The following is a 27,681-nucleotide window of genomic DNA, read 5'->3' as shown; positions in this document are numbered from 1 at the left end:
AAAAAAAAAAAAAAAAAATGCTCTTAAGAGAATGAAAAGACAAGCCACAAGGCTTGCAAATATTTGCAAACCACATATCTGACAAAGAACTCATGTCCAGGTATTTTGGTAGGGTCGGGGGGTGACTTTCAAAACTTAACAGTATAAAAAAAAATCCAGTTAGAAAATGGACAAGGGACATGAAGAAACACTTCACCAAGGAGACTCAACAGATGGCAAATAAGCATGTAAAAACATATTTAGGGCTGGGTGTGGTAGCTCACACCTATAATTCCAGCACTTTCAGAGACTGAGGTGGGAGAATCACCTAAGCACAGGAGTTCAAGACCAACCTGGCAATATAGCAAGACCCCATCTCTAAAAAAAATAAATAATTAGCTGTGCATGGTGGTGCACGCCTGTAGTCCCAGCTACTTGGGAGGCTGAGGTGGGAGGATTGTTTGAGCCCAGGAATTCAGGGTTGCAGTGAGCCACGATTGCCACTGCACTCCAACCTGGGCAACACAGTGAGACCCTGTCTCTATTTTTACAAAAGATATTCAGATAGTTGGCATCGTTAACCATTAGGGAAATCCATATTAAGGCTGCAATGAGACATCATCACATTGCAATCAGAATGGCTAAAAATAAAGCTACTTAACGCTGGCAAGGCTGCACAGAAACTGCAGAGCGGAAAGGGAAGACGACCTCTCTAGTATACAGCTTGGTGGCTTCTTTTCCTTACTTTAAGTAGCTTTATTGAAATATAATTCACACTCCTTATAATTCACGCATTTAAAGTGCGCAATTCCACGTGTTTTATTACATTCCCACAGTTGTGCAGCCACATCCACAGTCAACTTTAGAGCATTATCTTTTTTTTTTCTGAGAAGGAGTTTCACTCTTTTGCCCAGGATGGAGTGAAATGGTACGATCTCGGCTCACCACAACCTCTGCCCCCAGGGTTCAAGCAATTCTCCTGCCTCAGCCTACCAAGTAGCTGGGACTACAGGTGCATGCCACCACACCCGGCTATTTTCTGTATTTTTATTTGAGACAGGGTTTCACCATGTTGGCCAGGCTGGTCCCAAACTCTTGACTTCAAGTAATCCACCGGCCTCAGTCTCCCAAAGTGCTAGGATTACAGGCATGAGCCACCATGCTCGGCCCATTTTAGAACATTTTCACCACCTGAGAAAGAAACCTCATACTCTTTCACTACCGATCCCCCTCCCCTTGACCTGCCCCCAACCCTAAACAACCACTACTCTATTTTCTGTCTCTAACATCCCTGTTCTGGATGTTTCCTGTGCATGGAACCTTGCTGTGTGTGCTGGCATCTGGACTCGTCATGGGTTCATGGCTCAGCCACGCTGTGCCTTCTTCCTCTTCATGGTGAGTGATTCCACCGGGTGGATGTGCCACACTTTTTTATCCATGTGTTCATCACTGGAGACTTGGGTAGTTTCCAACTTTTGGCTATTACGAAAAAAGCTACCACTGACACTCACGTGCGAGTTTTGGTGTGGACGTCTCTTCATTTCTCCTGGGTACTTACCTAGGAGTGGAGCTGCTGGTTCACATGGCGACTCTGTAACTGAGAAGCTGCCAGACGGTTTTCCACAGCAGCTGTGCCGTTTTGCCTTCCCACCAGCCGGGCATGAGGGTTCCCATTTCTCCACATCCTCGCCCACACTGGCTGCCATCCCAGTGGGTATGAAGTGGCATCTCACTGTGGTTTTTGTTTGCAGTTCCCTCATGACTGATGATATTGAGCATCTTCTCATGTGCTTACTGACCATCTGAATATCTTCCTTGGAGACATTTCTATTCAGAACCTTTGCCAGGTTTAACTAGGTTGTCTTTTTACTATTAAGTTATAAGGATTCTTTGTATATTCTGATGCAAGTCCCTGATCAGATACATGACTGGCAACTATTTTCTCCAATTCTGTGGGCTGTCTTTTAGCCTCCTTCATGGTGTCCTTTGAAGCACTAAAGTTCCTAATTTTTCTATTTCTGAAACGGAGTCTCATTCTGTCACTCAGGCTGGAGTGCAGTGGCATGATCTCGGCTCATTGCAGTCTCCACCTCCTGGGTTCAAATGATTCTCCTGCCTCAGCCTCCTGTGTAGCTGGAATTACAAGCGCCTGCCACACACCCAGCTAATTTTTGTATTTTTAGTAGATAGGGAGTTTCACCATGTTGGCCAGGCTGGTCTGAAACTCCTGACCTCAAGTGATCTGCCCATCTCAGCCTCCCAGAGTGCTGGGATTTCAGGTGTCGAAGCAGGAGCAGCAGGGGACAAACCTCTCAAACACCGAACTGAGGCAGGAAGAGGCTTTTGATTCGGCTGGGAGCTGCAAGGGGCTACAGCCTCATTCACGGAGCTCCCCGAGCTGCAGCTTCTCTCCCCTTTTATGGGTCTACAATGCTAAAGGGGAAACTGAGGCAGAACTATATCATTGTCCATTTGCTGGACATCTGACTTCATCGATTTGCTAATTCATATGCAGTGCAAGCGGGGACCAGCTGGGGAGGGGGCTTGCAGAGACAAGACGAAAGCAACAAGCCGTTTGTTGGCAGAGGTGTTTCCAGGAGGGAGCCTGGTGGTGGAGACGTGGGGGCGTGACCCAGTGCCGGGCTCCGGCCGGCAGGGATGGCATTCATCTGCAGCTCTTTCAAGGTTAACAGACAGCAGAGACGCTGGGAACTAAAGAGGGAGTCGTTTCCCAGCTCTTTGGTATCTTATTTTATTTTTTTCTTCACTCTCCTTCCCATCTGGAAGCGGGGGAGGGAGGAGGTGACATTAAAGGAGGCGAGGGGGGGTCTCCCCTCTTAGCGTGAGCCACTGTGTCCAGCCCAAAGTTCTTAATTTTGATGAAGTCCACTTTATCTGTTTTTCCTGCTGCTGCTCATGTTTTGGTGTCAAATCTAAGCCTCCTTTGCCCAATCCAAGGTGATGAGGACTTACCCCTATGTTTTCTTCCAAGGGTTTTATATTTTTAACTTTTACATCTAGGTCTTTTATTTAAGTTACTTTTTGTATAAGGTACCAGGTAAGGGTCTGGCTTCATTCTTTCCATTTGCTGAAGACACTCTTCTTTCCCCCGCATTGAAAGGTCCTGGCATCCTGACCACAGGTACGTAGATCTCTGGGCGCTCTCTTCTGTTCCCCTGCTCGGTGTCTGTCCTCACACCGGTGCCAGTCTTGACTACTGCGGCTTTGTACTAAGATTTGAAATCAGGATATGTGGGCCTCCTACTACGTCCTTTTGACGGTTGTTTTAGCTATTCCAGGTCTCTGCAATTCCATATGAACTGTGGATTAGAATCAGCATGTCAATTGCTACAATGAAACCAGTTGAAATTTTCATAGGGATTGTGCTGAATTTGTAAGTCAACGTGGGGACTTCTACCATCCTAACAATGTTCAGTTTTCCAATCCGTGAACGTGGGATGTTAATCCATTCATTCAAATCTGTCATTTCTTTCAACAATGTTTTGCAGTTTTCAGAACATAAGCATTACAATTTTTCATTACACTTATCCTAAGTATTGTATTCTTTTGGATGCTAATAAAAATGGGATTATTTTGTTTCATTTTCAAATTGTTCATTGTAAGTGTGTATCCATATTCGTATATTGACCTTGTATCTTTCCACCTTGCTAAACTTGATGATTAGTTCTAATCATTTTTTAGTGGATTCCTTAGGGTTTTCTATATGCAAGTTCATATGATCTGCAAACAGGAAAAGCTTCACTTTTTCCTTCCCAAACTGGATGCCTTTTGTTCTTCTTGCCTAAATGTTCTGTCTAGACCCTGCAGTGCCATACTAAACAGAACCGGCAAGAGTGGACATCCTTGTCTCCAGAAACTAAACACACACCACACAATGCACTACTCCACTCCTGGGCATTTTCCCCAGAGGAACGAAAACCTACATCCCACCAAAACCTGGAAATATGGCCAGGTGCGGTGGTCACACCTATCATCCCAAAACTCAGGGAGGCCAAAGTGGGTAGGTCACTTGAGCTTAGGAGTTCAAGACCAGCCTAGCCAACATGATGAAGCCCTGTTTCTACAGAAAATACAAAAATTAGCCAGGCATGGTGGTGCACCCCTGTAGTCCCGGCTCCTCAGGGGCTGAGGCGGGAGGATCACCTGAGCCCAGGAGGAGAGCTGCAGTGAGCTATGATTGCACCACTGCGCTCCAGCCTGGGCGACAGGGTGAGACCCTGCCTCAAAAGAAAACAAGAAAGAGAAAAGGAAAACCTGAATATAATTGGCCATAGCAGCTTTATGTGTAATAGTCAAAAACTGGAAACAAACAAAATACCCTGCCACAGGTGAATGGTTGAACAAACTGTGGCAAAAACAAACCATGGAATACTATTCAGCAATAAAAAGGAACAGAGTATGGACACGCATTGCTTAGATGCATCTCAGGAGCCTTATGTGGAGTAAAAAAGCCCCATCTCAAAAGGTCACATACTGTATGATTCCACCTACCTACTATTCTTCATATGACAAAATTATAGACATGGAGAACGTATCAGCAGGTGCTACAGGCTAGGGATTGGTGGTGGCCAGGGGTAGGCAGGATTATAAAGGGGAGAACCTTGAGTGCTGGATGGGAGAGGTCTCTGCCTTGACCCTGACTCTGGTCACAGGTATCTACATAGGGAGAAATGACAGAAGAACGCACACATTGTGACAGAGTCTGTGTGCCCGCTTTGATGTTGTACCATGGTTGTGTCTGATGTCGCCTGTGAGGGAAAGGGTGGAGGTACATGGGACCTTCCTATCTGTACAACTTCCTGGGAATCTATCATTATTTCTAAATAAACAATTTAGGCCAGGCACAGTGGCTCACACCTGTAATGCCAGCATTTTAGGAGGCCGAGGCAGGAGGACAGCTTCAGCCCAGGAGTGTGAGACTATGCTGGGCAACATGGCGAAACCCCATCTTTACAAAAGACACAAAACAATTAGCCAGGCATGGTAGAGAATGCCTGTGGTTCTAGTTACTTGGGAGGCTGAGGAGAGAGGACAGCTTGAAACATGGAGATCGAGGGTGCAGTGAGCCATGTTTGTGCCACTGCGCTCCAGCCTGGGCAACAAAGTCTCAAAACATAAATAAAATAAAAAATTTGGGGCCAGGCACCGTGGCTCACGCCTGTAATCCCAGCACTTTGGGAAGCCAAGGCAGGAGGATTGCTTGGGCCCAAGAGTTTGAGACCAGCCTGGGCAACAGAGTGAGACCCCATCTCAAGGTTTTAAAAAAGGAAAACGAAATTTGTTTGAGTCTAACAAATTTCGAGGAGGAGAACGAGTGGTCTCAGGGAAGAGACAGGGACAAAGCACCAGAGAGAGGAGAGACAGAGAGACAGAGACAGACAGAGGAGAGAGACAGGGGAGAGAGACAGGGACTGGAAGGTGCCGGGAGGGACACAGAGCCACGTGTTCTGCTCTCTTGCAACTATGCCCTGAAATGGGAAAGAAAGGAAATGTCCAAAGGTGAGGAATACCCTGAGCACACCCCTGCCCAGCCCCGCCCCCGAAGGGGCCACCCCAGGGGCCATCACAGTGATACACGTTCTGGCTGCATCGTCTGGGAGCACAAGGCCCAGTGCAGAAAGGGGACTTGCAACCTTGGCGCACACCAGAGGCGCCACCCCTCAGTGCTGACAGCTGAGCCCCAACACTGCAGCCAGGGACATGGCCACGTGCACGTTCCTCCTGGTCTTCTCTCTTTCTGCCCTTTAGGCTAAGGAGGCAGAGCTCCATCCCTCAGAGCACCCACGTCCTTCCTGGGCACCAGAAGTGTCTCCTGAAGCCCCACCCCTTCGCACAACGCTGGCTGACCCTCCCAGGGAAGGGCACACGATGGCGTCTCCCCCCACCTCGGCCAAAAGCTCTCCTTTATAGAGTCCAACAAGCACAGACCTTGGCATTCAGCTGCTTCTGAAAGGCAGGACTTTGTGTTCTGAGGTTTCAATACAGATTCCCCTAAAAAGCCACCTCTCAAAGCAACTGCCCCCGAGCCTGAGCTCCGAGGACAGCATCTCTGCAATCACCAACAGGGAACGACGTGAACATCCCATGGGCCACCAACCCGTCCTTCCAGAAGGGCCTCAGCCCAGCAGAACAGAACAGCACCTCTTCCTGTCCACCTTCCCCACCAAACTGTGCAGGCCCCAGCGCCAAAGCCCTCCCTCTGCTCTTGGGAATTGCTAGGACACCTCAAATGAACACAAATAAAAATATTTTTTTTTTTGAGACGGAGTCTCGCTCTGTCACCAGGCTGGGGTTTAGTGGCACGATCTCAGCTCACTGCAACCTCCAACTCCCAGGTTCAAGGGATTCTCCTGCCTCAGCCTTCCGAGTAGCTGGGACTACAGGTGCACACCACCACACCCCGCTAATTTTTATGTTTTTAATAGAGATGGGGTTTCACCATGTTGGCCAAGATGGTCTCAATCTCTTGACCTCACGATCCACCCGCCTCAGCCTCCCAAAGTGCTGAGATTACAGGAGAAAGCCACCATGCTCGGCCAATTAAAAGACTTTTTAGAAGAAAAAGACAGCCAACTGAGCAACTGGGTGCATGAACGAGAGGACTGAGGACTCTGCCGTCTAAGTGACGCTGACCAGCTCTGACTCCAGAGGGCTTCCTCCTTGAGACCTGAGAGTTCAGAGTAAGGGGGACCCTGCGCCACCCCAACAGGCACTCCCAGGACCCCCGAGAGTGCCAGCTTCCCGCCCACCTCCAAGGTCCTTGCCACTCACAGCCCTGCCAGGCCTGGCCCGAGGTGAGCAGCACCAGCTCGGTGTCATCGGGGATGCTGGGGAAGTAGTCCTCGGTCAGCTCCGTGCCATCCTCGTACAGGCACAGCCGGGAGCCGCGCTCAGGTAGCTGCAGGGGCAGGAGAGGCGACAGGAGGAGGCAGGGTCTCAAGACGAGGGCTTTCAACTGCAGGCCTCACAAACGTCCAAAATGAGCTGTTGTTGTTTTGGTTTTTTTTGTTTTTTTTTTTTTCATTGTACTTTAGGTTCTACGAGCTGTGTTTAAAAAGCAGGCTCACGCTGCTGCCGGTATATGCCACAGCGCGTCAGCCCCGGCAAGGATGAGGGATCCGGAGCCAGAGCGCCTGACTGTAGGCCTTTCTAAAATAGGAGGAGTCAGGAAAAACATACAGCAGGTGGCCAACGCTTGCTCTGCAGGATTCACCTTTTTAAAATGAGCTCCTGAGGGTACTTCAAATACAGCCTGTCAGCCGGGCGTGGTGGCTCACGCCTGTAATCCAAGCACTTTGGCGGCCAAAGCGAGCGGATCGCCTGAGGTCGGGAGTTCAAGACCAGCCTGACCAACATGGTGAAACCCCGTCTTTAAAAAAAATAAATAAATTAAAAAAAATAAAAATTAAAAATACAGCCTGTCTCTGTCAGCGCCACCCTCCTGCTTCCAGGAGCTGGCACCATCCTCCCCCCCCCCCCCCCCCCGCCACCACCCCCAGCGCACAGCCGTCATGAAACCCAGTCTCTACTAAAAATACAACAATTAGCTGGGCGTGGTGGCGCGTGCCTGTAGTCCCAACTACTGGTCAGTTTTAGGCATTTTATGGCAACTCCCACCCCTGCCAGGCCTGGCATGCACACCTGGTAACCCTCGCACTGGTCTAAAAAAGGACACCGACCTAAAATAAGGTGACGATTGCAATCCCCAGCTGCGAGGGCTGGAAGGGCCTGCAGAGCCCACCTAGCCAAGCCTTTCATTTTACGCAAAGGGAAGCCGAGGCAGGGAAAGGCAGAGCGGCCGCGACCCCGCGTGCCAGCACGTGGCACTCAGCGCGTGTCTCCTGGCTCCGCATGCAGGGCTGTGCTGACCCAGAGGCGGGAAGAGGAAAGGGGTGATCGGGTCGCTCCCCAACCCGCCTGCGCTCCGAAGCCACGATCGGGAACCCCAGGCTGCGGGGGCCCTGGTGCCCAGCGGCTGAGGCGAACGAAAACCACCTTCCCCGGGCGCCGCCCGCACCCTCCGCTTTGGAAGAGGAAAAGCGGCACCTCCTATTCTCCCCACACGCCTCCCCGGCCGGCACCTCCTATTCTCCCCACACGCCTCCCCGGCCGGCACCTGGAAGCGGAGGCAGCCCTTCCGCAGCACTTCCCGGCAGCTCCTGCCAGCCACGCCGAACTTCCTCGGGCTGCGCAGGGCCCGCAGCTTCACGGTCTTGGGCTTCTGGAGCATTGCAGATGTCCTGCAGGCCGCTGGGCCCCGCAGGTGGCGGCACCCTCTGGCCGGCTGCTCAGGCACCTCCTCGCCCCGGCCGCAGGGGTCTGCACCGGGCGGGTTCTGCAAAGCTGGCACTGGCCAGGCGCCGATCCAGGAAACTACATTACCCAGAAGGCCCGGGGAAGCGGGTGCGCGACGTGGCCTTGTGCGCAGGCACCGCCCCCGAAAACTACACTACCCAGAAGGCCTGGGAAAAGTGGTGCCCGACGTGGTCTTGTGCGCAGGCGTCACCCCACGGAAACTACATTACCCAGAAGGCTCGGGAAAGCAAAGGCGCGACGTCGCCTTCTGCCCTGGTGCCCTGGCCCCGGAAACTACCTGAGCGGGAGGGCACGAGAACCCGAGGCCTCCCTTGTGCGCAGGCGCGGCTGAGGCGGGGCGGGGTCGCGCAGGCGCGGAGGGCCCGGCCCAGGGCTGGGCTTGGTTGTCATGAGAGCGGCGGCTGCGGCCGGGGCGATGGACAGAAGCGGCCGGGGCTGCTCCTCCCCTACCACCGCCGCGGCAGCTTGGGGTGCAAGCCAGCCTGGGGCGGCGGAGGGGGCGCCGCCTGAGTTCCGCCGGAGAGATCGGCTGCTGCTAAGGTGGTCCGCGAGGACCGGGACCCGCCCGCCCCTGGGGCCCGGGCGCTGAGGCACGGCCTGGCCGCCTCCCCGGGCCGCTCCGCAGCTCCGACCCGGCCGCCCTCTCCGTCGGGGCCGCGGCTGCGCCAGTCGGGGCCGTCCGCTCTGAGCAGGTACCTTCCGGGGCCGGGGCCGGACGTGGGGCGCGGGGCGCCGGGCGCGGGGCGCGGTCCCCACCCGGGAGCCGGGTACGAAACCTGGGCGCGCGGTGCCAGCGCGGACGGTGTGCGCTTAGGCTCCGGCCTTGCTGTCGCCGAAGAGCCGGCGCGGCCCCAGCGTGCCAGATGCCGGGGAGCTCAGCCCGGGCGCTGGGAGCGCCTGTCCCGGCCGGGACGGCCCGTTTAGCCAGGATCTTATTTTCATGCCCCGGCTTTTCCTGTTCTGGGTGCGTAGCACATAGCGGGCCAGTTTCAGATGCGTTCTGCTGAGCGAACGTTTGAAGAAACATGCTCTGCCGATAGGGATTACGGTTTGATGGTGGTTTTTTGTGTTCGTTTTGCACACTTAAGTTTTAGATTTGTCTGAAGCCCTTCAGTCGGTAAGATGACTTGACCATAGGTCACTATTTGTGTAACATTTAAGTCTTTGAGACGGAGTCTCACTCTGTTGCTCAGGCTGAAGTGCAGCCCACTGCAACCTCTGCCTCCTGGGTTCAAGCGATTCTCCTGCCTCAGCCTCCCGAGTAGCTGGGACTACAGGTGTCCACCACCACTCCCGGCTAATTTTTGCACTCTTAGTAGAGGCTGGGTTTTGCCCTGTTGGCCAGGCTGGTCTTGAACTCTTGACCTCAAGTAATTTGCCCGCCTCGGCCTCCCAGAGTGCTGGTATTATAGGCGTGAGCCACCGCGCCTGGTCACACTTAAGTCTTCTTTGAAAAAAGATCTGGCCGGGCGCGGTGGCTCACACCTGTATTCCCAGCACTTTGGGAGGCCGAGGCGGGCAGACCACGAGGGCAAGACATCGAGACCATCCTGGCCAACATGGTGAAACCCCGTCTCTACTAAAAATACAAAAATTATCTGAGCGTGGTGGCGCACGCCTGTAGTCCCAGCTACTCGGGAGGTTGAGGCAGGAGAATCACTTGAACCCGGGAGGCAGAGGGTGCAGTGAGCCAATCGCACCACTGCAAATCTTACCACTGCACTCCTGCCTGGCGACAGAGCGAAACTCCGTCTCAAAAAAAAAAAAAAAAAAGAAAATCGGAAACAAGTTTTGTTTTCCAGCCTTGTAACAAAGTCATAGTGAGGAATGAGGCCACATGGAGTCGTAGCTGCTTGGGGAGAAATGCACTCTGGCACTTGTGGGGATGCCGATGGCTGTCCCTGGGACAACGGGGTTCCCACGTGACTCTGGTGAGGAAGACCAGCCAATAACTGCACATTCAACAGAGCTTAAGTTCTTCCTGAATTGTTAATGGTGATTTTTTAGAGGCTAAAAGTGGCATCCTTCAGGGACAATCCAAGTATTTTATGTAACACTTGAGGGTTTACGCAGAGGGGACCATAGTGTACAGCTGGAGGGTGTTTGGAGGGGTGCAGGGGTAGACTGGAAAAGGAATCCTTCTCAAATACCAGACTGAGGCAACAGCATTGCCTCCACAGTGCCTGTGCATGGCTCTTAGCTGGTTCTGAAATGCCAGTGCTTTGTTTTAGATTTACTGGGGGCAATACGGCATAATGGAAACACACTTGACTTAAAAGGTCTACCTTTACGTCTTACAGCCATAACAGAGAGTGTTGGTTAGGATCAGGGACTAGCCAGACTCGATGGCTCACACCTGTAATCCCAACACTTTAGGACACTAAGGTGGGAGGATTGCTGAAGGCTATGAGTTCAAGAGCAGCCTGGACAACGCAGTGAAACCCCATCCCTACCAAAAAAAAATTAAGTAGTGTGCCTATAGTCCTAGCTACTCAAGAGGCTGAGACGAGGATCACTTGAGCCCAGGAGTTCAAAGTTACAGTGAGATACGATCACTGCACTGCAGTACAACCTGGGCAACAGAGTGAGACCCTGTATTTAAAAAAAAAAAAAAATTGGGATCAGGTGCAATGGCTCATGCCTGTAATCCCAGCACTTTGGGAGTTCAAGGTAGGTGGATCACTTGAGGTCAGGAGTGCAAGACCAGCCTGGCCAACGTGGTGAAGCCCCATCCCTACTAAAAATAGAAAAATTAGCCGTACATGGTGGCATGTGCCTGTAAACCTAGCTACTTGGGAGGCTGAGGCAAGAGAATCGTTTGAACCCAGGAGGCGGAGGTTGCAGTGAGCCAAGATCGCGCCAGTGTACTCCAGCCTGGGCAAGAGCATGAAAGTCTATCTCAAAAAAAAAAAAAAAAACAGTCAGAGTCTGGAACCCAACAGCCTGAGCACAAGAACTATTTTCAAGGTGGATTAGGGAGTGACAGGCCCTTCTCTTAAAATGATGCGAGGCATCTGGGATGGTGGCTCACACCTGTAATCCCAGCACTTTGGGAGGCTGAGGCAGGCAGATCACTTGAGGCCAGGAATTTGAAATCAGCCTGGCCAACGTGGCAAAACCTCATCTCTACTAAAAAAAAAAAAAAAAAGTAGCCAGGCATGGTGGCCCATGCCTATAATCCCAGCCACTCGGGAGGCTGAACCACAAGAATCACATGAACCCAGGAGACACATTGCAGTGAGCCGAGATCATGCCACTGCACTCCAGCCTGGGTGACGGAGCAAAACTGTCTCAAAAAGAAAAACAGATGATGAAAGACGATGGAGGGCTTCAGAGCTGAAGGTGTTAACTTTGAGCTTTGATCATTTGGCTGGACTTCAGAATTTATCACAAGAAGCGAGGGTCAGGAGAGTTGGTGCATTAATCCCTAGATGGGAAGCTGGCCGGGAGCTCTTGAGTTAGGACGTGGATGGAGATGACCAGAGCTGGGCCTGAGGCGTGTTCACGCAGCAGGAAGTTAGGACTTGTCTGAGGGAGGTGCTTGCTGTCTAGAAAACACAGTGGGATCGGAAGGAAGGGTAGGCCTACTAAGCCCTGGCACACTGTTGCGTGGGGACTGGGTGAGAGGAGATGCTGTGGCCAAGGGCTCAGAGCCTGAACCACCCAGAAGTGCTAGGTCACGAAGGAGGAGGAGCCATGGACTGTGCGTTTCTGACCTAGGGTGCCCGGAGTGCCGGTCGGAGTGTAGGTCGGGCTGTGCAGCTAACAGTGGGTTAAATCACACTCATCCTTTTTAAATTCTTTGTTTGTTGTTTGGTTTTTTTTTGAGAGATGGATCTCACTCTCTTGCCCAGGCTGGTCTCGAACTCCTGGGCTCAAGCGATCCTCCCACCTTTCTTCCCAAAGTGCTGGGATTATAGGCATGAGCCACCACACCCAGCCTCATCTTGTTTTGGGAGGCTTTTAAAAAATTATTTTCGGGGTTGGTTTGGTTTAGTTTTTGTTTAATATACAGTAACATCTTGCAGTGAACTTTGTGGAAAAAGTCACCAGTATCTCAATGATGGTTTATCGTTCTATTTTAGGGCTTTTATTCATACATTCCTAGAAACATTAGCAATAATGCCAGCCAATAATCAATAGATTGAAGTGGTTCTCTTCAAATTCTCAATGGAAGTAAAAGAAAAATCTAGATCATGCATCAAACACATCAAAATACATAAAGTTTTATGTGGGGGTGTGTTTATGTGTTACCTCCTATTGAGAATTTCAATTAATAGTATATCTTATCACAAATAACTTTCTTTTTTTTTGAGACGGAGTCTTGCTCTGTCGTCAGGCTGGAATGCAGTGGTGTGATCTCAGCTCACTGCAACCTTTGCCTCCCAGGTTCAGGCAATTCCTCTGCCTCTGCCTCCCGAGTAGCCGGGACTACAGGTGCGTACCACCGTGCCCGGCTAATTTTTTTATTTTAGTAGAGATGGGGTTTCACCAGTTGGCCAGGATGGTCTCAATCTCCTGACCTCATGATCCGCCCACCTCAGCCTGCCAGAGTGCTGGGATTACAGGCGTGAGCCACTGTGCCAGGCCCCCAGAGAACTTTCTGATGGAGTCTTCTTATCCTGGTTTAGTGAGGAGACATTTTTCTCCCTCATGATTTAGACTTAACTCAAATTGGCTTACTTAGGAGGAATTTGACTGGCTTAGTAAGTGAAAAGCAACTCAGAGTCCCCAAGCACATCGGCTCAGCGTCCTTTGAGTCGGTCCCTCAGCCTGACTCTGCTGTACTTTTAGTGTTTCCTGTGCCTTTGCCTTTCCAGCTCCTGCCCTTCCTCTGCTCATACATATTCATCGAGCAGTTATTATGCTGCGCTTACATTGCCTTTTTCCCCTTGTGATTGTATAACTGATTAACATACCGGTTGTATTCGTTTTCTAACTAATACAGAAAGTTTGTGTGTATATTCCAGCCAATAACTATGTTTGCCACAACAAAATATCATAAACTAGATAGCTTAAAACAACAGGAATTCATTCTGGAGGCAGAAGTCGGAAGGTGGTGTGGGCAGCACCGACCCTCACTCTGGAGGCTGTAGGGGAGGATCCCTCCTAGCCCCGGGTGCCTGCTGGCCGGCCTCGGCAGTCCTCGGCAGGCCCGGCTTAGAGATGCGTCGCTCCGGTCTCTGCCTCTGTCACACGTGGCGCTCCCCCTTTGTGTGGCTGTGTCTCTTCTCTCCTTCTTATAAGTCATGTTGGATTGGGCCCACCCTGAGGACCTCGTTTTAACTAGATCACACCTACACAGACGCTGTTTTCAAATAAGGTCACATTCACAGGACCACAGGTAGGACTTGAACCTATCTTTTTGGGGAATGTAATCCGCAATGCTGGTCAAACTTTTTGGACAAATATTTGGGAAAAGTCAAGATAACTTATATGGTACCTTAAACAGAATCAGAAGCATTTGTAAAAAGGGTTTAACAACCACCGAAAAAGGCTTTTTCAAAGAGATGGGAAAAGTCTGAAGAGTTAATGCATTGTTGTGTGTGTTACCAAGACATGAACTAACACTTTAAATGTTCACGTGTTAGTGAATTCCTGCATTTTAAAGAAATCTTTCCCACTCTTAAACAGCCCAGGCGTGCAGAATGCCCCACAAGATCGGATTTGTAGTCGTCAGCTCATCTGGACACGAAGACGGCTTCAGTGCCCGGGAGCTCATGATCCACGCACCAACCGTCAGTGGGTGGCGGTCCCCGAGGTGAGGGCTGGACAGGGTGGGTCTTGGGCTGGGAGGCAGCCTCGGGTCCCTGAGGAGGGCACGGGGCTTCTTTCACTCAAAGCCTCGGATTTTGCCGTAACTGAGATATCAGGACCAAGGTGGTCAGCATGCGTTACAGTGTCGACATCTCTTTCTGTTTAGATTTTTAAAGAAAATGTGCTGACCCTCTTTCCCTTACAACATTCACCCACACTCCCTTAAGAAAGTGTGCGGATGTGGAGAAGGAGGAGGAGAAATGAGCCCCCGGAACTAACCGCATTCCCTGACCACACGCTGACCGCACGTTCTCGTTCTCGTGCAGAGGTTGTGCATGCAGCTCTGTTTGCTGTCGCAGTGGTGCTGCTGTGATGAAAGAGTGTCTAACTGCTTTTATCCGACACCAAGCTTTAACCAGGAACGTGTCCTTCACATTTCTCTTAAACACACGTATACTTTTATTACAACGTTCAGTTGGGCACAGTGGCTCCCGTCCTAGTCCCAGCTACTCAGGAGGCTGAGACAGGAGGATTGCTTGAACCCGGAAGTCCAAGGCTGCCGTGAGCTATGACGGCCCCTGCACTCCAGCCTGAGCGACAGAGTTAGACTCTGTCTCAAAACAAATGTTCATTATCTGAGTGTTTTGCTTGATTATTTTCCTAAAACATTTGAGTCTTTTTGCCTCTGTTGCTTTGGTGTTTACAGCTGAGCGCCTTCATGCACTCCCTCGACGTCTGCCCTCGCCCTCCGCCCCGTCCCGCCTCCTCAGCGCCGTGCTCTCCATGACTTGCTTTCAAGTCTGACAAGTTACTGTTCATTCCTAACTCACGAATGTGTAAATGTGTGTGACATTTTAAGTTCAGTCATATAATTGTGTCTTGCTTTTATTCCGAAGATGTGTTGCTGAAAATCGAATGTAAATCTCATTTAAAGTGAAAATGTATGTTGAAACTCCGTACAGTTTTTGGAGTTTTTGAGGAGTTTTTGGAGTTTTGAGGAGTTTTGGAATTTTTGAGGAGACGCAATAAGTAAGGCTCCCCGTCCCCGCATTTCCCGGAAGTGAGTTCTGAATGAACTGAGAAATGAAGCAATAGTCAAGCAGAAGTGGGCAGACGGCACCTGTGTCACCCACGGAGCTGGGATTGCTGGCGAGCAAGCGTCCCGATACGGCCCAGGCCATGACAGGCACGCTGTCTGTGCAGGCAGCATTAACAGGGTCCAGACTGTAGCTGGAGGGCAGGAGGAGCACCCCACGGGGGCAGCCCAGCGCTCCCGCCCTCTCCTCCCGGACTCCCCACGTGAGCTTGCTCCTGCCTCTCCCAGGCAGCAGCATCCCCTCTGCAGAGGTCCTGTACGCTGACTGCAGTTGTTCCATGTTTATGTGGGGATTGAAGGTTCTCGAGTGTACACACAGCTACCCCTTTTGGTAAAGCCTGTAAAAGTGACACCAGTATGGTTCTCTTGTGTGTTGACATGGTATTTCTTTAAAGGGCATAACCTGTACTCACTTTAGTGACATGCTTTCAGCGGATGTACCAAAGAAAAGGATGTGTGCCCCTGGTCACCACAGACTCCCACTGGGTTTGGCTCAGGGGTCTCCTGACTCCCTGAGCTCAAGCTCATGGCAGAAAGACAAAGGAAGACAGCCTGAAGCCGAGCTGCCAACGGCAGGACAGGGCGCTCTGTTACCACAGCTCACAGAAAACGTAGGACCCTCTACATCGGAGCTCAGGGCATGGATCGATGCAGCTCCAGGAGAGGCACTTCAGGGGGTTACAAGAGACCCAGGGAGACTCCCAGTGCCATTCATGTGACCTCAGAATTCAGACATTTTTCCAGGAAAGCATAAAGGTTGCACCAACCGTAGCCTCTGACCATCCGTTTTTTGGTTGTCAAATTAGTTTTATTTTTAAAAATCTATGTCTGTCCATTTATCTTGAAAGGATAAATACTAGCCTTTTTAGCTGTGTGGTTTCTTTTTATATTCAGCTTGAAAGGTATTTTTGATTCATCTGTAAACCGTTCATCAACTACATTTGAGTAGCTTAATCATAGCCCCTTTTTGGAAGGATTTTTTAAAGTACAGTCCTACATCCCTCAACGGTGGGGCCCATTCTTAGAAATGCACCATCAGTCAGTTTCATGGAACACCTGGAGTGTGCTTAGACCCAGATGCAACAGCCTGCCCCTGCACACCTCGGCTCTGTGGCATGGCCAGTCGCCCCTGGGCGGCACACCTGCACAGCATGTGACTGTGCTGAATACAGTGGCAATTGGGACACAGGTAGGTATCTATATCTAAACATAGAAAAGCTAAATCAGAGTACAGTGTTGTCCTCCTAGGAGACCACTGTGTCATGCAGTGTGTGACTCTGTACAGCTTCAAATCTTGGCCAGTTGTCTTGGTTTTCTTTAAACAGTTTGGAGTTTTGTTGTTGTCGTGGTGGTTGCTGTTTTTAATAATAAAGGTTTTTAAATAATAGATTATTTATTGTCCTTATGTTCAGATAATCTCATCATGAATTATAATATACGTGCCCTGCATTTAAAAGCAGTAACTATCTAAAGCAGCACTTTATTGAAATGAAAGGCTAAAGAATTTCATTTCAAAAGTTGCCGATTTTGCAGTTCGTGCCTGCCCCAAATGTGCCTCTCTTGAAGCTTTGTGTTTTTGGAAGTAGTGTGGGGTCTTTGCTGACTGCTGCGATCCTCTAAGCAAATCTTAGCTTTTTTCATATGTTATGTCACTTTTGGGCCTGGCACAGTGGCTCGCACCTGTAATCCTAGCACCTCGGGAGACTGAGTGGGAGGGATCCCTTGAGCCCAGGAGTTCAAGACCAGCCTGGGCAAAAATTTTGTTCTTGTTTTTTTGAGACTGAGTGTCACGCTGCCGCCAGGCTGGAGCGCAAGCGGGATCTTAGTTCGCTGCCAGCTCTGCCTCACGGGTTCAAGTGATTCTCCTGCCTTAGCCTCCTGGGACTATAAGTGTGCACCACCACACTCAGCTAATTTTTGTATTTTTAGTAGAGATGGGGTTTCACCATGTTGGCCAGGATGGTCTCAATCTCTTGACCTCGTGAACTGCCTGCCTTGGCCTCCCAAAGTGCTGGAATTACAGGCATGAGCCACCACGTCCAGCCACAAAATCTAAAAATATAAAAATTATCCAGGCACAGTGGCACATGCCTGTGGTCCCAGTTCCTCAGGAGGCTGAGGTAGAAGGATCCCTTGAGCCCAGGAGATCAAAGATGCAGTGAGCCATGATCACACCACTGCAGCCTGGGTGACGGAGCGAGACCTTGTCTCAAAAAAAAAAAAAAAAAAATTATGTCACTTTTGAGGAAAGTTAGACGCTGCAGCGTGGGCCATCGTGTAGGCTTCTCTCCTGAGAGCACTCTGCGTGAATGGTGGGCACGCCTTCAATGTTGATACCTTGGGGCCCTTAAGCATTTGGGTTCCTGTGGAAAATCCTTTGGCTCCATCCTGCCCACTAGTGCCGCCTCATAAGACTGGTTTATCTTATGTTTAACTTCAGGTTTCACGTCAGACCATTGACTAGCTGCCAAAAGTATGATCCCTGTAGGGTTGCAGGCGGATCAGGTCAAATTTTATTTCCAAGCTCCCGCTCTGACGCAAAAAGCTCGAGAGAATGGGAATTGGCGTTGCGGGCATCTCCGTCCCGGCAGTGCCCCAGCCTGCCCAGTTCACAGCGCGGCGCGGGTCATGCCTCTTCACTGCAAGAATGACGTGCTAGCCCCTAGAAACCCTCTGCAGGAATGGTTCAGAAGGAATAAAAACGTGTTTGCTTTCAGATTTTGCCAATTTCCACAAGAAATTGTCCTGCAAATGGTGGAGAGGTGTCGAATAAGGAAACTCCAGTTACTTGCTCACCAGTATATGATTTCAAGTAAAATCGAGTTCTACATTAGCGAAAACTTGCCTGAATATTTTGCACCATATCAAGCAGAGCGGTTTCGAAGACTTGGGTAAGAATGAAATTTAAAATGTATAATGGCAGCTTTTAGGCTAATTCTACCTGAAAGCTCTTAAAAATGGATTGTCCTGCTGGACGTGGTGGCTCACACCTGTAATCCCAGCACTTTGGGGAGGCCGAGGCGGGTGGATCATGAGGTCAGGAGTTCAAGACCAGCCTAGCAAGATGGTGAAACCCCATCTCTACTAAAAATACAAAAATTAGCTGGGCATGGTAGGATGCACCTATAATTCCAGCTCCTCGGGAGGCTGAGGCAGGGAATCGCTTGAGCCTGGGGGGTGGAGGTTGCAGGTGAGCCAAGATTGTGCCACTGCACTCCAGCCTGGGGAACAAAAGTGAAACTCCATCTCAAAAAAAAAAAAAAAGAATTTTCACTTAACTTTTGGTCTTATATTATGTACTTCCATTTGGTTCAAGAGTACACAATTTCTTAATACTTGCCTCTTAATGAATATGCTTTAAAAGCAGCATTATAATTTCTCTGAACTGTGCTATTCAACTCTAGTTTTCAGATGCAGAACTTTTTTTAAGAACAGTAGGTGAGCAGTCCGGCCAACATGGTGAAACTGAAAATACAAAAATTAGCTGGGCAAGGTGGCGGTGCCTGTAATCCCAGCTGCGCGGGAGGCTGAAGCACGAGAATCGCTTGACCCTGAGAGGCAGAGGCTGTAGTGAGCCGAGATCGCACCACTGCACTCCAGCCCAGATGGCAGAGCGAGACTCTGTCTCCAAAAAAAACCACCAAGAATGCTAATTAGAATTTGAGTTCTAGGGGTTTTTCCTAGGTTTTTCATTCTAGGCTTAGCTTCTGTTCAAACCTATGATCCTACATAGGGTAGTCTAGCTTCAAAAAGTAAAATAATAAAAATAAATAGGCCAAGCACAGTGGCTCATGCTTGTAATCCCAACACTTTGGGAGGTCAGGGCGGGCAGATCACAAGTTCGGGCTATTGAGACCATCCTGGCCAACATGGTGAAACCCATTTCTACTAAAATATAAAACAGCCAGGCGTGGTGGCATATGCCTGTGGTCCCAGCTACTCAGAAGGCTGACACAAGGGAATCACTTGAACCCGGGAGGCGGAGGTTGCAGTGAGCCGAAATCGCGCCACTGCACTCCAGCCTGGCAACAGAGCATGACTATATCTCAAAAAATAAAATAAATAAAATAAATAAGCCTATTGAGTTCAATCAGAAGAGAGGACAGTTTTATTGAACAGCACATTTTCAAATGAGTGTATTCTTAGTTGTGTTTGTTCTTTCAGCTACGTCTCTCTCTGTGACAACGAAAAGACAGGTTGCAAGGCCCGGGAACTAAAGTCAGTTTATGTGGATGCAGTAGGACAGTTTCTTAAACTGATTTTCCACCAAAACCATGTCAACAAATACAACATATATAATCAGGTAAGGGGCATGCAGCTTCGCCTTTGATTCTGCACCTACCTTCTTTGCGGGATTATGTGATCATGTATCTTTTCTTAGATGCATTTTCAGGATGATCTTTAAGGATCTGCTCTGGGAGACTGCAGAGCTCTCTGAGCTGTGCCGTCTGATCCGGCGGCCTCTGGGCACGCGTGGTCAGTGCCCAAGGGGAACTGGCCTAGTGCCCAGAGCTGCTGCAAGCTCACCAGACAGTGGGCTTCAGAGAGTCCATACAAAAGGAGAATGCGAAGGAGTTCATGAGAACTTTTATATCAGTCGTATGTGATGAAATGGTAATATTTTGGACATGTGTTAAACTGTATTACTAAAATTAATCTCCCTGATTCTTTTTAATTTTCTAATATGCTTACTTAACCTTAATGACACATGTGGCTCACCTTCTATCGTGCAGGACAGTAGAGTTGTGATAAACCCTCCTGACTTGCGGGAGCACGTGAAGGCTGCATGTAGCCCAGGATCCCTCAACTCCAAGCCACTAATTCTTAGTCTCCTCCTTCCTCCTCCCTTTCTTTCCTTCTTTTTTTCTTTCTTTTTCTTACAGGATTAGTGTCGTAGAAATCAATTGTATCCAAAGCAATCTTAATTAGCACAAGTATTTACAACTCTCCCTGCCCCCTCCAAGAGAAATGCAAGCACCCAGCAAATCAAGTCTCTAGACCAAGCAAGTGTTCTAGACAAGAGGGCAAAGGTTTAGTCTTGCCGCCTGGCCCCTTACAGCGTTATGCGCCAGGAAGCCAGAGGAATGATTCTTAACTCTTTCCTTCCTCCACCCACCTGCATGTGTTTACCAGCAATGCCCTGGCTGAGCAGTTGGTCTACAGTGGTTGGGGGTGCAGGATGGAAAAATGACTCCCCACCTCAGGTGAGACTCACCAAAGTGGATAAACTGAGCTGTGTTAATTTAACTCTTCATCGTCTCATTTCCCAAGGTCCTGTAAAGATGACCTCCACACTGAATCTTGAGTGGACCTGTCATTATGAAGCTATGTTAAAACTTCGGGACTTTTTAGCTATTATGATTTGTACATCCTTTCAATGGTTAAAATAACCATTTGATTAAGCATTAGAATACTAACGTAACTTATTTAAAATTCTTTGTTAATTATTAAAAATTCTTTAGCACAACATTTTAAGAATTAATGCACTTTGATATACGTTATCCTATTTGATAACAATATAGGTCAGAGCTTGTTATAAAGGGATTAAGTCCAGCCTGGGCAACATGGCGAAATCCTGTCTCTACAGAAAAACACAAAAATGAGCAGGGCATGGCGGCTCACACCTGAAGGCCCAGCTACTAGGGCGGCTAAGGTCTGGGGATCACTTGAGCCCAGGAGGTCAAGGCTTCAGTGAGCCATGATCACACCACTGTACTCCAGCCTGGGTGACAGACGGGACCCTGTCTCAGAGTAAGTAAAGGGGTTGAGTCATTTTAGACATTGTATATTTAATTTCTGTTCATTTAACACTTTCTCAGGTTGCTTTGGTTGCCATAAACATCATTGGAGACCCTGCAGATTTCAGTGACGAAAGCAATACTGTAAGTTTGGAAAGTCTTCATTCCTAAGGAAGTAAATGTTTTTCTAATAGAAGGGGGTCATTTAGTTTCACCCAAAAAAAGTATCACTTTTATAATCTGCATAAAATTGACTAGTGAATAACTTTCAGATATGTTTGGGAGCTTTAGCGTATTAAACTTGTCTTTAACAATTGTGGCTGTCCCTCCGAAAGATGGGAATCACTGAATCTTGCTGACAGCTTTATATGAAGTAAATCTTGTAGCTAGGGTTTGTGTTGTTCCTCCTTCTCTCTGAGACACTAAGCAGAAGTTTTGCTCCCAAAGGCCTCTCGAGAGAAGTTGATTGACCACTACCTTGGGCACAACAGCGAGGACCCTGCTCTAGAAGGAAGTTACGCCAGGTAAGAGACCCGCTCCCCCGGCAATAAACTTCTGTTTCTTTCCTCAGAATCGTGAAAGTGTCAGTCATTTCCAAAGGATTCTGGACTTAGAGCCTCTACATTCAGTTTTGAGCTGGATAAGCCACTGATTGGATTGTCTTAAATTTGCATTAAGATTAAGGTCACTGTTTTATGTAGCACATTTTCATTTATTGCCCAGCAGAGACTACTTTGTTCCTTGCGTTCAGGTATTACTAGAAGATTCCTAAAATGCATTTAGAACAAAGATCTGTCAGCCATCCTTTGATATTTTATCAGCACAGGCATATTCATAGGTAAAAATCAAATATATTGATTGGCCCAGGTTATCAATTCTGAAGATATCATCTTGCGGTTACTTCAAAAATTTATTCTTCAGAGGAGTGAAAAATATGTATTACACACACTTTTAAAAACACAATTTGTACCAGTCTCTCTTACCAACTAAAAATATTCTTTCTCACTGCGAAATCTGACTGGCTTTAAAAAAAAAGATGGGGGCAAAGTTCTTCATGTTAACAAATGTAGGCCCGGTGCAGTGGCTGATGCCTGTAATCTCACCACTTTGGGAGGCCAAGGCAGGAGGATTACTTGAGATCAGCAGCTTGAAACCGGCCTGGGTAACATGGCAAAACCCCATCTCTACTAAAAATACAAAAATTAGCTGAGCATGGTAGCATGCGCCTGTAGTCCCAACTACTCGGGAAGCTGAGGCAGGAAGGTCACTTGAGCCAAGATCATGCCATTGTACTCCAGCCTGGGTGACAGAGTGAGACCCTGTCTCAAAAAAAAAAAAAAACATATTTTGCTGCCGCTGCTGCCGCTTCCTCTTTTTTTTTTTTTTTTTTTAGCAGTGTAAGGACCCGAGGTGAATCCACCTTGGAAGAGCTAAAGGGCCCCACTGCGCCATCCGCAGTGACCGTCTCTGTCCCAGGCACCTCTTTGGGCTAGTGGCTCCCTTGCCACATGCCTGCTGTGGATGACAAGGAGACTCCATTCCAGAGGTGCTTGGTCTGAAGAAAAGAAGGGAAGGACGGGCAGGCATAGTTGCAGCAATGAACAAAAAGAGGAATCAAAAATGTTTTTTAGGCTGGGCACATGGCTCACACCCATAATCCCAGCACTTTGGGAGGCCAAGGTGGGCAGATCACTTAAGGTCAGGAATTCAAGACCAGCCTAGCCAACACGGTAAAACTCCATCTCTACTAAAAACACAAAAATTAGCCCTGTGTGGTGGCGCACACCTGTAGTCCCAGCTACTCAGGAGGCAGCAGAATCCCTTGAACCTAGGAGGTGGAGGTTGCAGTGAGCCAAGATCATGCCACTGCACTCCAGCCTGAGCAACAGAGGAAGACTCCATCTCAAAAAAAAAAAAAAAAGGTTTTTTGGCCAAGTGCGGTGGCTCACGCCTGTAATCCCAGCACTTTGGGAGGCTGAGGCGGGTCGATCACGAGGTCAGGAGTTCGAGACCAGCCTGACCAACATGGTGAAACCTCGTCTCTACTAAAAATATAAAACTTAGCAGGGCGTGGTGGCACACACTGTAATCCCAGCTACTCAGGTAGCTGAGGCAGGAGAATTGCCTGAACCTGGGAGGCGGAGGTTGCAGTAAGCCAAGATCGTGCCACTGCACTCCAGCCTGGGCGACAGAGTGAGACTTCGTCTCAAAAAAAAATCAGTTTTTTAAAAATAAAAAGGAACTCCAAATAATCCTTGGTTCGTCTCAGCAGCTTCCCTATAAAGAAAAGATCAAATTTTTAAACTTTAATAGAAACTTCAAATTTGTCTGCAGTGTTCAGTGTAATTTCACTTTTACCTGCATACAGACTGCTCACATAAAGTGATCAATTCTTGATCCAGGCTCTTCCGTTTGCACAAACCTAGAGCGGGTTCTCTCTGCAGTTACTCAGGAGCTGTGTGCAGTTTGCTGAGTGTGTGCACTGGTGGACAGCGAGCCCTTCCTCCTACAAAGGCTGCCTCGCTTCCCACAGGCCTGGTACAGACCAGAGCCATCACAGGCACCTGTGAGTGCGGAGTGCTTAGAGCGTAGAGGCTCTTCATGTCATGTCTATCAAAAAATAATACCAGCCTCTCAGTCTCTTCTCAGATGCCTCCTTTGCGTAATAGAAAAACGACAGTACTCTTCCCATCCTTCAGGATGGCGACTGGAAACTCTGTGGGGAAGGAGCGCTGAGAGCAGATGGCTGCCTTCCTCCTGCCAGCCTCACCACTGGGACCGCAACTGGGGCCCTGCCCTCATTGAACCCAGTGCCGTGGGGCAGGAACAACCAAACCGATGAAGGCCGTAGTTTCTCAGCATCTCCAGTAAAGCCGCTTTCTGTTCTTTTGATTTAGACTTTAAATCTATTGCCTTAATCCAATCAGCCAAGTGGGATGGTAGGCTGTGGTTTGCCTGTCCTGCCCTTCGCCTGGGGTTTTATGAAGGTTAAGTGCAAGGGCTGGGGAAAGCTGTGTGACTGGCACATGCTGGCCTGTGCTGGACATGGAATCCGCTCATTACCACTGGGGGTTCTGTACCAAAGTGGGAAGATGGCTCTCCGTGCTGCTGCTGCTGAGTCACCAGGAGCTGGGACTGGAATGCCACAGGACATTCTGTTTTCTTTGAAGGATTTTTTTTTTTTTTTTTTTAGAAGGAGTTTCACTCTTGTTGCCCAGGCTGGAGTGCAATGGCGCAATCTGGGCTCATCACAACCTCTGCCTCCTGGGTTCAAGCGATTCTCCTGCCTCAGCCTCCTGAGTAGCTGGGATCACAGGCATGCGCCACCATGCCTGCCTAATTTTGTATTTTAGTAGAGACGGGGTTTCTCCATGTTGGTCAGGCTTGTCTCGAACTCTCAACCTCAGGTGATCCGCCTGCCTCAGCCTCCAAGATGCTGGGATTACAGGTGTGAGCTACTGTGCCCGGCCTCTTTGAAGGATTTTTATAATCAAATGAAGTCTTTGTGTTCATCCCTGGGACAGCAAGGCAAAGTGACTTAGAGTGTAATATGTGTTACACTAAAAATAGTTAATAATGTGATCTCGTAGACAACCCAGAATCTTTCGCTGTTGAATCACTCCTGTAATTATATGCAGTTCAGAGTTGTCAGTGCTGTCCCAGCCGCCAGGCTGTGCTGCTGCTATGCGCAAAGTGCAGTGAATTCAAGGCTGGGGAGATGCCAGGAGGGACTGTGAAGTGTTTAAAGGGGCCTATTCCCATGCCCCACTTGAATTCATTATAATGCAGATCACCAGCTACACTTTTATGACAAATGTTTTCATGAAAACGTACCCGTCTCGAAGGATGTTCAAGTCACAGTGAGCAACTGGCTTGTCTGATGAGGTTGATACAGCAGCTGGGCTTCTTGACCCTCATCCTCTAGTAAGGTTTGTTGCTAGGTTAGACTAGCTTTAGTGTTAACATTCTAGACCCTACTATAGAGCTTGAAAGGAGGAATAGAGGTCATATTTAATCAGAAAGGAGTTACTCAGGTGACTACAAAAGACCACTTACTTCTAAAGGAATACTTTTGATCTGCAGGACACGGTTGACACCATTTGACTTAACCCTTTGAGTAAAACCTCAGTGGTAGCAATTCTTAACCTACCATGTTCATCGAAAATACTGTGATGTTGGCCGGGTGCGGTGGCTCACACCTGTAATGTCAGCACTTTGAGAGGCTGAGATCGGTGGATGAGACCAGCTTGGCTAACACAGTAAAACCCCATCTCTACTAAAAGTACAAAAAATTAGCCGGGCATGATGGTTCACGCCTGTAGTTCCAACTACCTGGGAGGCTGAGGCATGAGAATTGCTTGAAGCCAGGAGGTGGAGGTTGCAGTGAGCCAAGATCGTGCCACTGCACTCTAGCCTGGTCGACAGAACGAGGCTCTGTCTCAAAGAAAAAAATACAGGCCGGGTTCGGTGGTTCACCCCTGTAATCCGAGTACTTTGGGAGGCCAAGGTGGGCAGATCACTTGAGGTCGGGCGTTCAAGACTAGCGTGGCCAACATGGTGAAGCCCTGTCTCTACTAAAAATACAACAATTAGCCGGATATGCTGGTGTACACCTGTAATCCCAGCTACTCGAGAGGCTGAGACAGGAGAATCACTTGAACCCCGGAGGTGGAGGTTGCAGTGTGCTGAGATTGCACCGTTGCACTCCAGCCTGGGCAACAGAGCGAGACTCTGTCTCAAAAAAAAAAAAAATACTGTGGTGTTATAAAATATGGTAGCTGAACTGTGGGAAGAAAGTTGCCCAGGTGCCATGGCAAGAGACTGAAGGCACAGTCTATCCCAGCATAACAAATAACTTGATTACTTAATTATAGCAATGATACCAATTAGACTTAGATACAATCACATAATCAATTATATGCTCAGTCTTATTACGTTACATTACAAACGTTATTAAGCTTTGCTTTAGTATTCCAGTGGAGGAACATTTTTAGCCTTATAGTATAGAAATAATCAGGTGAAATGTAATTCGGAACTGAAAGGACATTGTGAGAAGTGATCAGGAGGCGAGAGTAAATGCCTTGCATTAGCGCCAGGTAAGATGCCCGTTACTTAGCAGGCAAGCCGTGCAGTAACGCCAGAGCCTGGTGTTTTACACCTGTTGCTTTGCAGGCCATGCGGGGGTGTTTCCCTTTCACTGGGGAGTTCAGAGAACACTCTGCACCGTCCGGCTCTTGAGGAGGGTCGGACACTAGCCAGGCCCGCAGACATCCGGGGGCTCAAACACCTCTCCGTGGTGCTGCGCTCCGATGGTCACCATCCTCGTCCACTTACACGTTCCACTTTCCCACCCGATGCTCCCTTGTAAATTCTTAGAAGTAAGAGTAGAGGAATCCTAAAAGCCTTTGATCTCCCTGATAAGCGCATAGAAAGATACTGACGTGTGTGCCTCCCCTCCTTGCAGTGGCTGCCTGAGAGGGAGAGGCCCTCTGTACTGTACCCATGTGACCCCGGCAGCATACCCATGTGCCTCCCACCCCCTGAACTGTACGCCCCCCCCCCCCCCGTATTATCAGTATGTGATTTGCTTGGCCCCTACCAATCATGTCAGATGAGTCACTCTCCGGCCCTGCCCCCTGCCTTGTATACAATAAATACCAGCATGTCCAGGCATTGGGACCAGTGCTGGACTCCACGCCTTGGTAGCAGTGGACCCCCGGCCCAGCTGAATTCTTCTCTTATCTCTGCGTCCTTGTGCCTTTCTTTTATATGATCTATCTTCTCCACACACAAAAAGAACACCCACGAGACCCTGCTGGACTAGACCCCGCACTGGCCTCCATCTTGGGCCCGCTGGTCACATTCCTCAGGGTGGGGCTTGGTCATCCATCTGTTGGTTTTGTTTTTCTTCCTGTTCTGCAGTTGATTCACATTCACTGTCCTAATCTTAGGGCCATAGATTCGAGGCCCAGAGTCTGTACTGAGCAAATGCACCGAAGGCTCAGATGCCCTGAGTGCAGTTTGACTCATGGTCAAGAGCGTGAGTTTTGGAGTCAGAAAGGCCTGCTTGCAGTTAAGAGCCCTGTGACCTGAGGCCCATTAGTTCTCAGAGACCGGTTTTCTCGTGCAGGAAATGTCTGTGACCGTGATGGGGCGGGGTGGGGAGGGGCATTCTCAGCTGTGCATCTGCAGCACTGCGCTCCTACGGCTTGAAATTATCTCTAAAATATGTGTTTCTTCCCTTCAGGAAATCTGACTATATTTCTCCACTAGATGACTTAGCTTTTGATATGTACCAAGATCCAGAAGTTGCACAGATTATACGAAAACTAGATGAAAGAAAACGGGAAGCTGTCCAAAAGGAACGCTATGATTATGCCAAGAAACTAAAACAAGCTATTGCTGATTTGCAAAAGGTATTGCTTTTGGAGAAAACAGTTCCTAATTTATGTCTGTAATAGGTTTTATGTATACTTATGATAACTACATGGTAAAAGAAATGGGTTACTGAAAGCTATAAAGTTAGTGTGAGTTAAAAGATCTCAGCAAAATAAAGTTATGGAGACAGATAAGCACCTTAAAAATGTAAATGGAAGCAGAAGCTTTACTTCTTCAGACTCGCGTTCACGTGCCACGGTCAGCCGCCTCGTGACTAGGACCCCTAGCGCCGTGGGAAGACGGTAGGAAAACGCGCTACCCCCAAAGTAGTGGTGAGCCCGTGGGCTTACTAGACGCAGCACGGCAACAGCAGCCAGGCCTCTGCAGTGACTGCGC

General features: G+C 49.0%; 2 protein-coding genes across 10 annotated transcripts in view; one reads left to right on the top strand and one right to left on the bottom strand.

Moving 5' to 3' along the window:
- DFFB (DNA fragmentation factor subunit beta) overlaps nucleotides 1–8,392 on the bottom strand; it is a 28,418-nt gene extending 20,026 nt beyond the window's left edge. For 2 of the 6 annotated variants that reach the window (XR_004264007.1, XM_032262212.1), the window contains exons 1-2: nucleotides 8,117–8,385; nucleotides 6,772–6,898 (exon numbers count right to left, since the gene is read on the bottom strand). Coding sequence is in view for 5 of the 6 variants with exons in the window: in XM_032262212.1 (XP_032118103.1) it covers nucleotides 6,772–6,898; nucleotides 8,117–8,230 (241 nt within the window). In the remaining variant the exon portion in view is untranslated. The other 4 variants (XM_032262216.1, XM_032262213.1, XM_032262215.1 and 1 more) reach the window with 4 other exon arrangements.
- Nucleotides 8,393–8,666: 274 nt separating this feature from the next.
- The window catches only part of CEP104 (centrosomal protein 104), a 42,791-nt gene continuing 23,776 nt past the window's right edge, over nucleotides 8,667–27,681 (top strand). For 2 of the 4 annotated variants that reach the window (XM_032262208.1, XM_032262210.1), the window contains exons 1-7: nucleotides 8,667–9,008; nucleotides 13,951–14,077; nucleotides 17,887–18,060; nucleotides 19,334–19,472; nucleotides 20,989–21,051; nucleotides 21,355–21,431; nucleotides 27,155–27,323. In XM_032262208.1, coding sequence (XP_032118099.1) covers nucleotides 13,965–14,077; nucleotides 17,887–18,060; nucleotides 19,334–19,472; nucleotides 20,989–21,051; nucleotides 21,355–21,431; nucleotides 27,155–27,323 — 735 coding nt within the window. In that variant the 5' untranslated portion in view covers nucleotides 8,667–9,008; nucleotides 13,951–13,964. Of the gene's footprint in view, nucleotides 9,009–13,944; nucleotides 14,078–17,886; nucleotides 18,061–19,333; nucleotides 19,473–20,988; nucleotides 21,052–21,354; nucleotides 21,432–27,154; nucleotides 27,324–27,681 lie in introns of all 4 variants that reach the window. The other 2 variants (XM_032262209.1, XM_032262211.1) reach the window with 2 other exon arrangements.

This window comes from Sapajus apella, unplaced genomic scaffold (assembly GCF_009761245.1).
Source record: "Sapajus apella isolate SASKATOON/1434 unplaced genomic scaffold, GSC_monkey_1.0 scaffold127, whole genome shotgun sequence".
In the NCBI taxonomy this organism is placed as follows: Eukaryota; Metazoa; Chordata; class Mammalia; order Primates; family Cebidae; genus Sapajus; species Sapajus apella.
The sequence above is the reverse complement of the archived record's forward strand: the minus strand, read 5'-3'. Positions and strand labels throughout refer to the sequence as shown.